The 15,244-nt window shown below is 46.8% G+C and overlaps 1 protein-coding gene across 17 annotated transcripts in view; it reads left to right on the forward strand.

Annotated features, from left to right (window-relative positions):
* Cacna1c (calcium voltage-gated channel subunit alpha1 C) overlaps window positions 1-15,244 on the forward strand; it is a 548,575-nt gene that overhangs the window by 421,673 nt on the left and 111,658 nt on the right. For all 17 annotated transcript variants that reach the window (XM_038318989.1, XM_038318993.1, XM_038318994.1 and 14 more), the window contains 2 exons: window positions 570-660; window positions 8,007-8,033. In XM_038318989.1, coding sequence (XP_038174917.1) covers window positions 570-660; window positions 8,007-8,033 — 118 coding nt within the window. The remainder of the gene's footprint in view (window positions 1-569; window positions 661-8,006; window positions 8,034-15,244) is intronic.

Below are 15,244 nucleotides of genomic sequence, written 5' to 3' on the forward strand. Positions count from 1 at the left end.
GAGTTTGGCAGTGGCTGGTTACCTCAAGCCCAGCACCTCAGGTCGGTCTTAAGTGTCACTGCTTATGACACAGTGCACTGCAGGAAAAATAATGTCCTCAAATCCATCAAAAAAATAGTTTGGGTGGCAAAAGTGCCCTTCCTGCAAACGAGCTAGACTCCAGTCTGGGGTTGGAGCTGGTAGGGGAAAGAAAGAGGGCAGCAGAGTCTTGCTTTGAGGGCTTCTCTCCCTGTCCTAAGATGACAATGCAAATGGAAAAGTTCCCTGCCTTTCTGGGACTATGAAGTTGAGGGCAGAGGAAGGATGCCACCATCTTTCTTTCCCAAATGTGTCCTGTGAGGTAAACAGTCTGATCACCAGAGTCCCCCCACATTCCCGCTCATCCGCACAGTCCTGGCAGCTGACTTGCCCAGCCGGATGAGGACAGTGGCAGGGCCAGGCCCCCACAGACAGGCCAGCAGGTGGTGCCCGGCCAGCCCCGGGTTAGGATGGTACGATATACACTAATGCTCTTCCCCTCTTTCTCTCTCCCTACCCTTAATGCCTTCCGTGCCTCCGTTCACTCACAGTGAGCATGCCCACAAGTGAGACTGAGTCTGTCAACACTGAAAATGTGGCTGGAGGTGACATCGAGGGCGAAAACTGTGGAGCCAGGCTTGCGTAAGTACCCATAGCAAACTCAGCGCTGAGTTCTTCCCGGGACATGGCCTGGGAAACTGGCTCATGGAGTCCAGTGGGGTGGCTCCTCACTGCAGGGGCAGAATCAGAACCATGGTTGACAACCTGTGCCCTGTGTGGAGAGAGAAGAGGCCTGGGGTGAAGCATGGCCTCGTATATGGTAGTGGGCTCTTCAAATTAAAGCCCTCACTTCTGTGAGGGCCACCAAACTTGGATGCAGGAGCCTTTCAGCCCTCCAGAGAAGTACAGAAGTAGGATGCTCTGATGTCTTTTTTTTTCTTATTCCCTTTCATTTATATTTTTTTCATAAGATCCAATAGATCAGGTCCTTGTAGCTACATGGTCATCCTTTCTATTCTGACAAACATGGCCTCAAAGTAAATCACAAGCTAAGAAAGTCCACTGCCCAGGGATGATCTTCATCCTGTGCAGCTCTGAGCAGCCTTCCTAATGATGGAGAGCCAGTGCCTGGTGTACCACCTGGAGTGTTCTCAGCCTAGGAGGTAGCTATACTGAGCATCCGAGCCTTCCTGCCAACCCCTGGCTTCCAGGAACTCTGACCTGTGACTTAGCCAGATGTGAGCGCTGTTGTCCATGGGAACAGTTATGCGTGGATTGTCACGATTTGGAACACAGAGTCATGTCATCTACATCCATGACCCTCACTCCCTAAGGGGGAAATGGTTTCATTACTAAAAATGGCAAAACCAATTTGATTACTAGTGTCACAAAAGCAGAGCTTGGGGACAAAGTGGTATGCCACTAGGTAGAATATGCCCACTAGGTCGCCACACCCAGGCTTCACTTTGGGAGGCGATGACGGCTTTTCCTCTGGCCGTGAGCATGACAGCTGTAACCTTGTCTTGACCACTGAAGGAACTGCAGAAAGAAAGCTCTGGGCAGGATTAGCCCAAGTGAAATGTATCTCCAAATGCTCCCCGTGTAGAACAGCACCTTCCCATGTAGCGTGACTCACTGCCAGGCCAGCCCAGCCTCCTCACGACAGTAGCTGCAGGAGGATCTGAGTGTGCTTGGGAGTGAGCCAAAAGAGGGGGGTGAGCAAGACTGAGGAGCAGTGCATCCCGGTTCCAGGGTACGCGGGGCTGTGGCATCACTCACTGTGACGGCGGCACCAGGGAGTCTGCACTGCAGACTTCTCAGCGCCGTTGCGCAGCAATTATTGTCAACGTGTTGTTAAAATACGGTGCTAATTACATCTGTAAGCAGTACTCCTGGCCCTTATTCTTCTTTTCTTTTTTGGAATTCTGTAAAATAGCACTCGAGTTTCTAGAAGTGGCCCCAGATAGCAATGATAGAGGCAGGCATATGGGGCCCTTCTAGCCCATAAGTTCTAGGCCCTTCGGCTTGCTTGACATCGAGGATGGGGAGTTTGGAGAAAAGATCATCAAGGTTATTACAGCGCTGGCTTTGGGGCAGCATGGCCCAAGGCATAAACCAGGAGGGGCCAGGGAGCTGGTACCAGGAACTCACTGAACAGTACATCCTCAGAGTCCATGATGCTGTTTGGGAAGCAAACACGATTGTACCCTGTGGAGGGAAACGGGTGTCACTGGTCGATCTGTCACCTCCCAGGAAGATGTGCTCTGCTTCGAGGCTGACCTTATTCCTACACATACCCAGGTTGATACACACCTATGCTGTATACAAGGGATATGATTGTGGTGCCAAAATTATAACATGTATTTCATTGTCTGCTGTCTTTCCCCATCTCCAGCAAGACAGCAATGAGCTAAGATAGCCACTGTTTCTATCAGTGAGTTGGCCTGAGAAGAGAAGCAGGCTGAGGGCAGAGTGAGAGATCATTGCTTTATATCCTCTGAATAAAAGTCTTGAGGTCAGGACGAGGACTTACTTGCATGTAAGGAGAAAGCTGGGGTAAAGATGTCGCGTGGGTGGCAAAGGGGTGCAGAAAAGACATCACTTATGCAGTGACAAAGGAAGAGACAAGGGAATGGCTCACCAAAATTTGATAAGACAAATTGATACCAAGGCTAAAGCAGGATTGGAAGAGGAGGTCCAGCCTAAAGGATATGCAGGTGCTGTGTGGACAGCAGTGTGAGAAACTCTGAGGTTCAGTCTCCATAGAAATGGAGACTGGCATTTGCGGCCACTGATAAGTCACAGTTTGTTCAGAGAGGTGCAGGAAGCAGGAGACAAGGACCAAACTTGGAGAAACTGACACACAGAATAGGCAGAAGCAGGCAAACGGACAATCATGCTGGGAGATGTCGGAGAGAGATGTGGGAGGGAGATGTGGGAGGGAGATGATGTCAGGAAAGCCCTCTTTGGGTGAGCCTTTATGGCAGTCATACCCTGTGCTGGGTAGTAGAGATAGTATCATCCAGAAAAGGAGCACTGGCTCCATGAAGCTGACCATCTAGTGTGGAAGACTAGAAATTGGGGTGTTGTGGTACGTAAAACAATGAAATGTGTCCTCAGTAGCGGAGAGTCCTGGTTTGGAGAAAACTAAGGATGAATATAAACACCAAGTGTGAGGGCCAGCGTGTGTGTGAGGAGCCATGTTTCCGCAGTGAGCTTTGTCTTTGTTATAAAACAGTAAGAACACAGAGCATGTGAGGGTGTCTGTTTCATGTCTTGCGCTCTCTAAGGATCACATTGACATTAGGAGCCATTAGGAAAGAGGCTAATATACAGATGAAGCACTCCCTGTGGCTGTTTGTGTATGGGGTAATGGTGACCTCAGGTAGAACTGTAATGGGGAACAGAAAGAATACGCCGACTGTCAGTGTGTCCTGGAGCTCTCTACTCTAAGGTGTCTGGGGGTATACTGACTCTGGGAGCCACTCTCTGTGAGGGGAGGGTAGAAATGTGCCAGCACAGGGCACCTGCCAAATCACTGAGGCCATGCAAAAGGAGAGAGAAATGAGATAGGGAAAGAAGGAGGTGCCACGGGAATAAAGGGATGACATTCGCTGACATCAGGGGGATCTTCAAGGTGCTGAGAAGCCAGGGAAAATCAAGAGACTAAAGAAACTGCAGAGGAATTGAACACAGGAAGTAGATTTCCTCTGCCTTGGAAAATGAAAGGGAGCCGACATCAGACCTCAAGCAAGCACTCTCTCTGAGCTCCTGTCTCCCAAGAAAGGGACAGGATGGACCACAGATTCCAGCAGAAGCCAAGGCTGGATGCTGCCTTCCAGGGCTACTTAAAGGGGCACCACCTCCTTCTCTTGGGCATATCTGGCTCCATGTGAGATCACAAATGGCTAAGGCACTCTGCAGTTTGAAAAATCACATGAAGGGCTCCTTCTGGCTCTGAGGGCCTGTGGCTCTGTAAAGAATGTGGAGTCAGGAGCATACTGGTCGGTGACGGGAACCATTCTAAGATCCATCATCTTTTGCAGGGTGGAGGTTGGGCATGTAGAAACTTGAAGTATAACCTGGGAGATACAAATGGGAGGACCACCAAGGGACCACTAGATGTGCGGCTCTGGCCATTCTGGAGACTGACGCTGTTGATGTAGACTCGGCATCTTTGAAATGTATTCTTGGTGCTTTTTATAGCGTAAAGCACGAAAAAAAAATTATCTGAATCACTAAAAATTATGTGAACCTAGGTGGTGATTAGCCACAGTGACCCAGCTAAAGGTCAAATGGGTCATCTGCCTTAGATCAAGGGTCACATGAACATCACTGAAGGTCAAGCTGAACTAGAAGTCAAGTCTGTTGTTTGCCTGGGAGCCTTGGAAGAAGCAGGGTAGTCAAGAGGATCCCCTATAGGCAAAAACTGGGTTCCAGGAAGCAGCTTAAGGCTAGAAATGGGGAGCAACTGGGTTTAGCACCCAATAACTGGAGTGATGTTCAACTTCGGCAAACTCCAGGATATGTCCCCTCTTGCCATAACAGCTGGGGTTGTGATCAAGCTGTGGGGTCAGAGAAGCTGAGTCAGCCATTCTTCAGTGCATGCGGAAAGCAAAATGAGAGCAATTCAGGAAAACACTCCTCCACTGCAGGTAGTAAGTGTGCTGTACTTACAGCCCAGAGAAGGAAGGAGAAGCCGAAACCTCCCAAGGAGTTCAAATAGTTGTCAGATAATGATCAATACAAAGTGGGTAAGTAAGAGGGAAAATGGCTTGGGAGTGTCTCAAATTTTGAATGCCAAAACCAGGGAGGAAAATCTTGGTCTTCCAGGTTGGTCCTGGAGGTTTGGGTGAGCACCTGCGAATAAACAGACTTCAGTCCCCACCCAGGGGTGTGTTCTGGAGGTCTCGTGTGATAGCTAGTTATTAACCTCCTCCCCTTACTTGTATTGGTGTTGCACTTGTATATGATGAATGATGGAAGAGTCCAGAAACTTCAGAGCAAGCAGCTCATGCCCATTGGGGATTGGGTACACTGGAGGCTTCTGCTGTTCCTAGGACTTTGCAGTCTGCACGGATATCAAGCATCAGTAGGAGGCAAACATGCTAAGATGCTCACTGCTCTCTGGCTCCTCTCTCCACAGTGAGAACAGCTCTCCAGAGATGGAGTCTATCACTACTGCCAGGAGACAGTGGGCCATAGGCAGTAACGTCCTTCTATTTTGTAAGGTCCTGTAGCTAACTGCTCCTACATACAGGGAGTGCCGGGGAGTCAAAGTCTTTCATCTTATTAAAAGTTCTAAACCCAGCTCTTCGAGGACCCACTTGAGAACCAGCACTCCTTTCCTGTGTGCTGCTGTGGGTCAGGGAAATATGCTTCTATTAAAACAAAGGGATATATTGGATACAGAGAACCAAAGTCATGCTCACAGGCTCCTGCAAGCCAGAAGAAGCCTTCTTTATGTGAGGTGTACAGGGTTAGCCATCAGGACTCAGAGCCAAATAAGCAGGAGGCTCATGGACCATTTCCTTTGGACCAGAGAGTACAAGGACACCAAACAGTGGCCACACATGAACGAGGACAAATACTCACTCAGTTCTGATCTCCCCTTATCCCATATCACAGATTCATTTCCTTAAGAGAACGCCCAAGTTCCTGGGGGGGGGAGGGAGTTTCTAAGGTCTCACTTTTGCTTGTGACTTTAATTGAACTGAGAGTGAGACTTGCAGGAGGCAAAGGGTCTGAGATGAGCCAGGAACCACTGAGATCCTCTGCAAGATAGCCTGGAACCAACACCGCAGTCTTAAAGATCCCTGAGCTCAGCATGTCCTTGCTGCAGAAAGTAGCCTGCCTCCCTGTCTCCACTTAGCAGCTAGGAAACATTTCATCCCCCATTAAACGGTAACTCTGGATGAAAAGATGCTGCCCTGGGCTCTAGGTCCCCCTCCCACATGCTCAGTTAACATGTGATTAAACCCTGCAGCCTAGCAGGCAGTCTTGGGGGTGGAAAAGGGTTGTTAGCTAACAGTTCAGAGCAATAAAGGCACTTGGCGCAGCTTCCCAGTGCCCTGGAGATATAATTATCTCATGCACGATGGCTTTGCCACCTGTCACATCTTCTGCTTTATTTTTTTAATAATAAAAAAAAATGAGAAGCGTTGATGTTTTCTTGTTACGAGACATAGCTTGCTTTTTGCTGACTGGGACAACGTGGCTCGAAGCAGTCACCTTCCAATGTCCCTACAAGAGTCTCTGGTCATTGTCATGTCTCATTTGAATTCTGTTCTTTGTGGCCATTTTTATTTATTTATTTTTGTTTTAAATTTTTTACACACCAACCACAGTTCCCCCTCACTCCTCTCCTCGTGCTCCAACCCCCTTCCCACCCCAACCCATCCTGCATCCTCCAAAAGGGTAAGGAAGGCCTCCCATGGGTAGCCAACAAAGCCTGGCACATTAAGTTGAGGCAGGACCAAGCTCTTCCCCCCTGCATCAAAGCTGAGCAAGGCATCCCACTATAGAGAATGGGGTCCACAAAGCCAGCTCATGCACGAGGGATAGATCCTGGTCCCACTGGCAGGGGCTGTGGCATTTTTAAACTTAAACTGATTTTGTTTGAGAATTTCTTGCATGAGTGCTCTGTTCATATCATCCCCACTCTTCTCCCCTTCAGCGCCTTCCATCCCCCCCCCCCGCTCCTCTCAACCTCATGGCCTCTTTCTCTTTCATTATTACTGGTATATATTTATAAATATGTGACCCACTGAATCCACTTATTATTGCTCATATGCAATGTGTTTAGAGCTGACTTGGGATTGGATAACCTGTCAGGGACCTCATCCCTGGAGAAGACGAATTCCCCCCTCTCTTAGCAGCATTGGCTGCCTGTAGTTCTTCATTTCAGGGTGGGCCTTTCTGAGATTTTTCCCCATCTGTCCTGGTGTTATCATTTTACAAGTCTTGCCGTGGCTGTCTGAGTAGTCTCAGTCAACCTGCTATTTTGTCTGTATTCCCATTTCTCTAAACCTCAAAGCTAAGCTGGCATGTACCTTCAAATATTTGGGTTTTTCCCAAATGTTTTGTTGGTTGCTTACATCCTCCTTCTTCCTCTTCCTGTCTCTTCCCTTTCTCCCCCTTCTCCTTCCCTCTCTCGCTCACTTTTCTGTACTCCTCATTAACAAGCCTCTCTCCTGTCCTTTCCCCTCCTCCTAACTCCGTGTAGCTTTCCTGGAATCTGTCCTAGATGGACGGGACAGTCCCAAAGCCTCCCTGGAGGGTGCTACCTAATCTGTTCTAGATGGACTGGACAGCCCCACAGCCTCCCTGAGGGTGCTGCCTTTCAGTACAAGGCAGTACCTTGTTGACAGAACACTCCACCTGGGCTTAGATCTCCAGGACTGCACCTGCCTTCAGTACACACAATATCCCTTTAGAACCTGAGGCTATGTGTTCAGATCTAGTGATCAGCTCTGAGCTAGGGAAGCAATGACCCTCCCTCACGTTGTCTCAGGTGGCCTCAGAGGTGTCCTAATTCAGCTCTGGTAAAGATCCTGGTGGACCACAGTGAGCTCTGTGCCCAGAGTTCTCTGTTGTCTGCAGGAGAGACTTTCCATCTGCCATGGCTTTCCTCAAGGGGTGCTGTGCTTTTTCCGGTCATGGAGTTTGTGGGCAGACACTGATCCTGTCAGGACTGTGTGCTCCCCTCTCCTGTAAGCGTCGCCACACTTAGAAGATACTAGGTTTGTAGTGTCTGCTGGGCCAGCCACGTTCAATTGCACAGAGTCTAGGTTTGTAGATGTCTGCCGGGCCACCCATGTTCAAATGCAGAACGTTCATTCTCTGCAGCGTTATCACTAGCCTCACAAACCCATCCAGTCCCCACATAGTCCCGGGGAACTCCAAATACCTCGGGGACGGCTAAACACTCTTTATGTGGAAGAAAGTGAGTACATTGTCTCTGCTAATATTTCCTTTTCCTCTTTCAGCCACCGGATCTCCAAATCCAAGTTCAGGTGAGTGAGATGCAGATTCCTCCCCTGCCCTTCTGCCCCTCTTGCTTCCCAGCTACAGTGTCAGATGACCAAGGTAAGTCCCATCATCTTGGGCCCTTCTGGGGGTATAACTGCTCCCTTTGATATGGGGGTTCACAGTTTGGTCAAGGGAACTACCTCAAGGATTGAGACTTAGGTTCTCCTGGGTAGGCTCTGAGTGGTGAGAACAAACGTAACTACTTCCTGTATAAGATAAAGTCGGTTCAAATAAATGTGTGAACATTTGTTACTACTTGGCATATGGCACAACTTTAAGGATTATAGACAGGATATAGATTCTGCCACTGCTTTGAGATGATGTCAGAAGCTTCCAGAATACCCATCCTGTGGCTTGCCTGTGGCTGCACATCTTCCCACTGCATGCAACTCCTTGCAGGTCCCCGAATGTTTTCTACTCTCCTGCACACTAAGACTTTTGTGGGGCTTTTTCTCCACCAAATTCACCATCTACGTCTCTATCTGGAAACGTCAGGCTTGTCAATCAACTCAAAGGTTACAGCATCGGTGGCACCCTTGGCGCACTCCCAATGAGACTGAAATGGTATTCCCTTCATCCTCTACCCCTGCGTGCTCGGCCATGCCCTTCTCCTAGAACTTAACGGTATTACACTCTAGATATTGATTCAAAGGCCTGATGCCTTCATTGAACTTTGCACACTGCAGGCTGCTCAGTGCCTACCTAGCTACCCCATGGGTGGACTCTGCGAGCTCGCTGACTGCTTGCCTGGTTATATATGTAGGATGGGAATGCACACTTAATTCTACAAAACCTATACATGGGCTAGCCTGGAATATAGCAGGTCTATCTGGTTTGGACATCCCCCACTGTTGAAAGGAGGCCGCTTGTTGGTTTCCTGACTGCCCGGCAGCTTAGCCCCAAAATAACCACTCAGAAACTGTGTTAATTAAATCACTGCTTGGCCCATTACCTCTAGCTTCTTATTGGCTAACTCTTATATCTTAATTTAACCCATTTCTAGTAATCTGTGTATCACCACAAGGCTGTGGCTTACCAGCTCAAGTTCCAGCATCTGTCTCTGGTGGGGCTACATGGCTTCTCTCTGACTCTGCCTTCTTTCTCCCAGCATTCAGTTTAGTTTTCCCCACCCAGCTCTGTTCCCCTATAGCTCTGCTATAGGCCCAAAGAAGTTCCTTTATTAACCAATGGTATTCACAGCATACCGAGGGGAATCCCACATCACGCTACTACAAGTCATGTCATGTGCCTGCACCGCACCCCTCCAGCCTTTAAATCTCGACTTCTGTTCTCTGACTCCCAAGCTTTGTGGTCCTCTGTTCTCCCTCCCTTCACACTTTCATGTCTCTCATAGACCATAACTGAGCTCTGAGAACCAGAAGCCCCAGAGCACATCCTCTAGCTCCCTGCATCCAGCTCTCTCTGAGAACCAGCCAGATAGAGTGGTAGGCTAATTATTGACATTTCTGGAAGAGCCTGAAGAGCCTGTCTACAAGCCCCAAATCCCTAAGTGCCCCCTATGACAGCCAGGTGTGTGTTTCTAAGCATCCAGGTGTTTCTAAGCAAGTCCCTCTAATGTCATGACATTCAACACCCAAGCATTATATTAAGTGAGTACTTCAGTATTTGACTCCAATTCCAGTACCTCCTTTCTCCCATCTTCTATTGGGATTTGAAAATACAGGCTTCTTTCCCCCATATTGTTCTTTCAAACCAAGGCCTCCTTAGTATAAACATCCCGGGTCAAATCTACCAGTGCTGGCTTTTATTACATAAAAGGGAGCTCTAACACACAAGAATCCTCTCTAGATCTCCCCTCTTCATCTCCTGCATGTGGAAAAGTAGCTGGTGTATAATAAGAATTCTATAATATTTATGGATAGATCGATGGATCGATGGACTGATAGATCACCTGCTCTTGATAAGACAATAAACTTGACAGACATTCAAACAAATGACATATTTGACAAGTACATGTTACTCTGAACAGTTCCACGGCCCCCACACAGTAATAGTAAAGAGATTAAATTTTACAGTGAAAATATTTCCCAAATTCTAGTCTCGCTACATGCAAATGAGGAAATCATAGATGAATGAATGGATAAACACAATCTGGAGACTTGTGCAGAAGATTCCATGCATGATGGACACTCACGTATTATCAGGAGACCAAAACCTTTGAATTGGGCAATCTATAGTGTTAGGTATATCCTTGAAAGTTACAATCTTTTGATCCTTGGGACTTGGTCCACTCTGCATCTCCCAACCACGGGCTCTAATTGTTTACTTTCAGGAGTGGGTGCTTCTCTCTCTATACTTCCAGTTTAAGGGAAGTGCAGAAATGACCTTGTATTCACAAATGGCTTGTCAGTGGATTGGCACAATCACTGACGAACACCTGTAGATGATCCCCGAGGCAGAAAGGAGCCCAGAGTCACAGCTGGAGATGGTCTCAGCCATCCTGCAGGTCAAGTCCTGGCTGGTGTACTGAACTTGTTTCTGTGCACACTTTGAAAATTATTCTAGTGGCCATGTCAAGCAGTATAGTGGAGCAGCAGGAAAGGAAACATTTTTTATTTAAAGCACTGCAATGAAAACATCGTTACTTCAACAGGAATTAACATAACACGTTTTAGTGAGATGGTTTGTGTTCTCTGTTGCACCAAGACTTTTTGCAACTTAGTGTGTACCTTACATTTACTACATGTAGCTGGGCAGTGATGGCGAACACCTGTAATCCCAGCACTTGGGAGGCCTCTGCAGGCAGATCTCTGTGAGGTCAAGTCCAGCCTGGTCTACAAGAGCTAGTTCCAGGACAGGTTCCAAAGCTACAGAGAAACCTTGTCTCAAAAAAAAGAAAAATAAAAACAAACAAACATTTAATATATATATATATATGTATATATATATATATATATATATATATATATATATATATATCTTAGTTTGGATTGGTCATATGTTGCTAGGGGCTATCACCCCAGGCAAGGAGATCCTAGAAATACTGAGCTATTAACCTAGATCCTGATGGTGTTGGGTTAGAGAACAGCTAAAGCTGGTAATGGATTGAAAATGCTCCCAGAATTATCAACATTTCCCAAAGAGTTCTCTCAGTTGGGGAAACAATTTAATAGTGACAGTAATAGAATTTGAGCTTCAAATGGGCCTATTTTAGGTGCAGGACCGGATGATACAAAGTTATGGTTAATTTTCAGAGAATGGTTGAATAGAACTTGCAGGAAAAAAAAATGAGACAAATTAGACGATCGTTGGGTTTTTGATAATTCACGTTTTCAAGTAAAGGAAAATAAAGAATTGGCTACATTTGAGACTCACTATGCATCATTGATCCAGAGGCCTGTTGGAGTCTTTCCTAGCACAGCTATGCAGAATTCAGAGCAAATCACATGGCCAATGTGAGGACTCTCCAGGCCTAGTCTTCAGCAAGAACTGCCTTCCACATCATTGTAGTTCTTGCTGTGCCATAAGAAATTAGGCATAAACCCAAGTCTGCCCCAATCTCTGTAGCCCATTTTTAGGCTACTTTCTTATAAAAGAATTAAATGTAGCGATTTTTCTCTGCTGTTTGTTTCCAGTTCTGCTGAAGATGGAAACTAACTCCAGCTACCAGGTGGCCTGCTGTGTCCACTGTCTCGGTCTCGTCAGCATTTGCATGATGAGAATACCTTCCCGAGGCCAGGGGTTTTGAAGATTTGCTTTTATCAGGGAGTTAGACCTGGGGCATATCTCATGACACAGATGTCATGTCTCACACAACCTATAAGCCAGCATCTTGCTGTGTGGGATGAACTGTGTTTAATGCTATGGGTCCGTAACAAAATAGAAGATGTGGCCCCTGCCTCTTGGGGATCTGATTATCTCAGTAAAGAATCCGGGGCCATACACTAAAAGTTAACTGCTAATGCCAGGCAATGGAAGGCCTTTACTGGGAGAAACCTCTCTGGGTGCCTCCATGACTGCACAAGATGTGATCTGGGGACACCATTGCAGAGTTCCTCAGCATGTAGCCTGTTCATGTATCCTGCTGTACCCTGGCTGAGCTTTGTGCTGAGAAGGACTGAGTCTGTTAACGGTTGGTACCTTGTCCATAGCAGGTGTTAAATAAGGTGTTACATACACAAAGAAAATGTGTAAAGCAGACAGGCTCTGCAGGGATGCCAGGGCTAGAAGAGCAGAAAGTCCACTGCAGAGAAGCTGAGGTTTGAGTTGAACCCTAAAGATGAGCAGGACCAAAAGGATGGGACTAGAAGGTGAAAGCCTTCATAGTTGAGAGCGTATTTTGTGTTTCTAAAAAGGGTGCAAAGCCCTGTGCTAGGGGTGGGGTGAAGATAAGATGAGCCGAGGGAGAGAGAGCAGGGCACAGAGCTGCAGACAACTGAGCACAGTAGACACAGTCACTTCCATCCTTCTCCCCGCTTCTATATTTCCAGAGTAAACGGCTTCCAGCTACTGCAAAGAGAACATGAATAGCAGGCAAATTTCTCCTCCCTGTTTTATCATTTAATATCCTCTGTGCATATGTAAACACATAAATAAATTTACACATTCTAATAAACTATTACATCTATTATATAGTAGGAAGTGTTGCCAGGAAACCAGCTGTCAAGCAAAGCTACATTTGAAGAATAGGAGATGTACAATTATCTTTAAATACTTTCCCTGGATAGTAATTACTCCCATCCCCACCACAACCCCAAATCCATGTGACTCTCCAAAACGGCTCTGTGAAGTAACAACCACATCTAACAGAGCTGGCCAAGAGCGGTTCTAGATCCATGTGCTAGGCCTGACTTTACAACAACCCGTGTTCTCTACTGTAAATGAGAGAGGGATGGTCGTGGGTAAATTCTCAGTATCAAACTGACTCCAAGTCAGTTTCAGTTTCTACAGACTGTAAAAGCAACCTTTGTAGTCTGCATGGCAACTATCAGTGGTCTCTGCAGTACGGGATTGGGTCTATTTTAAAACATTTCTTTGCAATTAATATATGTTTTTGAAATTATCATATAATATTATTGATCATAGGAAGAAGTAGAGATGTGTTCTGATAACACAGGACTATGCAGTATCAAGTTCAGGCAAATACAAGGCTGTCTTTCATTGCAACTACCTGGGACTCATTGTCCCAGGCCCTTGTCCCTTTCCACATATCCCCCATCTCCACACTTGCATGTGGCACGAATAGATGCTTCAAGCACCCTGAAGGCCACTTAAAGATTAATGTCTGGCTTGCATGGTGCTTGGTAAATTCCCCAAAGCACCCACTAAGCTGAGTGTCTCCTGCAAAGATGGGGCACCCAGTAAAGGATAGATCAGGCCAGACACTGAGGCTTCTCTTGCAGGTCCAAACCATAGATCCCCTTGGTAGTTTTCAGGGAAAAATTCAAGTTCTTAGATTGCCCCTGGTTCTTCCATCCTCACTGGAGAATTCAGTTAAACCTTGGTAACAGGATTTTCCAAGGAACAACAGGGACAAAAATAGCAGTGTTAGAGACATAGATGAAGACAAGCTGCCCAAAAAGGCAATGTGGGCAACTGGACATAACTATTCATAGAGAGGTCTGTCTCCCCAGGACCACAGAATACAATCTGTCCTTGGCATGAAGCTGGTGATGGTGAAAAGGTCTCCCTTAAGGAATAGAGAGCTGAGTTTGGGACAGTGTATGTAATATATATATATATATATATATATATATATATATATATATATATATATATATATATGTTCCCACTTGTGGCATGCTTGCACGTAGTGCTGTGTGGTGCTGAGGGCCAGCCATGATTCTTCACCTGATTTACACCGATATAAGTCTACTACATTTTCTCTATGGTTGTCTCTGACCAGAGACTGCAGATGTGGATGAATGACACAGACTTGCTCAGAATGTGGAACTACAGGTCAATTTCATTGCCCTAAAATAGAAGGCTGATTCTTTGCATCCTGGCCCAGGACACACGCACACACACACACACACACACACACACACACACACACACTAAGGGTTTTATTCAAGCATTTCTTACTACTTCTTTTGAATATTGTTATGATATTTTCATTGTCTCTTTTCTCAGTGTCAGTCATGGCCTATCAGATACTGTTCCAGTCAGTCCTGAGCTGCAGAATGAGGTGCAGATCTGCTACAAGCAGGTCCTGCATGCTTCCTTAGAGACCTAGACTGGAAGTTACCACATGTAGAGCGCAGGTCCCTGCGGCTGCTGCACCAGGCAGTTCTTGTTTCTCTTTCTCCTGCCTCTTTTACCACCCGAGCAGAGGCTCTGCGTGCCTAGGGATCTTTCTGCATACCTGCCCACCACCACCCCGAACCACTGCCCTTCTCCCAACCATCCTCCCTTACCAGAGTACTCCTATCTGGCTTTTGGTTGTTTGTGGGTATCACACCCCCAGAACACCAGGTAGGCATGTTGGTGCCCCTCTGAGTACCTTTCTCCAGTCTCCTGTTGCCTCTGCTTCCAGCCTGCTGTGTCCTTGCTGTCCTTTGTGACACGAATAACGTTTTCCTTACATCATCACTAATCCAGACAGCTGGAGCTGTCTCCTGGGTTCCACCTTGACCTGGAAGCTCACCAGGTGTTTGTATCTGTTGATGTCTGGTTTTCTGAAGTAAAATCTGATCGTGTGAGGCTTCCTATGGTGAGTCTTGGCCTGGTCGTCTGTGGTCTTACTCTTCACGCTTCTCCACTGCATTCCAGGCAGCTCTTAAATACATCATCCTGAGTCCCCAACAGAGCTGTGTGTTGTGCAAGGGAATCCCTCTATCAGAGTCATAAAATGGGAATGTCTCTTTGGGAGCCCCAGCTTAATGGCTCTCAACCATGATTATATGTTAGAACCAGCTGGGGGAAGAACAAAAGGGCCAGGGCTATCTTTTGGGTGTTTGAATGTACTCAGCACCTAATCAATCAGTTTTCAATCAGGTTGATTGGGTGCTGAGGTGAGGTACCAGGGGAAGGGGTGGCTGGGTGGTTGTTAGAAGTTTCCCAAGCCATTCTGCACATAGCCACACCTGAAAACCACTGACAGAATCCTTGATCAGGAGCACTTGGGAATGCTATGTGAGTCTAGCTGAGCTTTCGGGGTTCTGTGTATGCGTGGGCAGGGGGTGTACCCATTTTTCTAAAGAGAACATCTAAACGTTCATTGAGTTCTCAAAAG

The sequence above is a fragment of the Arvicola amphibius genome, chromosome 2 (assembly GCF_903992535.2).
Source record: "Arvicola amphibius chromosome 2, mArvAmp1.2, whole genome shotgun sequence".
NCBI classification, from domain to species: Eukaryota; Metazoa; Chordata; class Mammalia; order Rodentia; family Cricetidae; genus Arvicola; species Arvicola amphibius.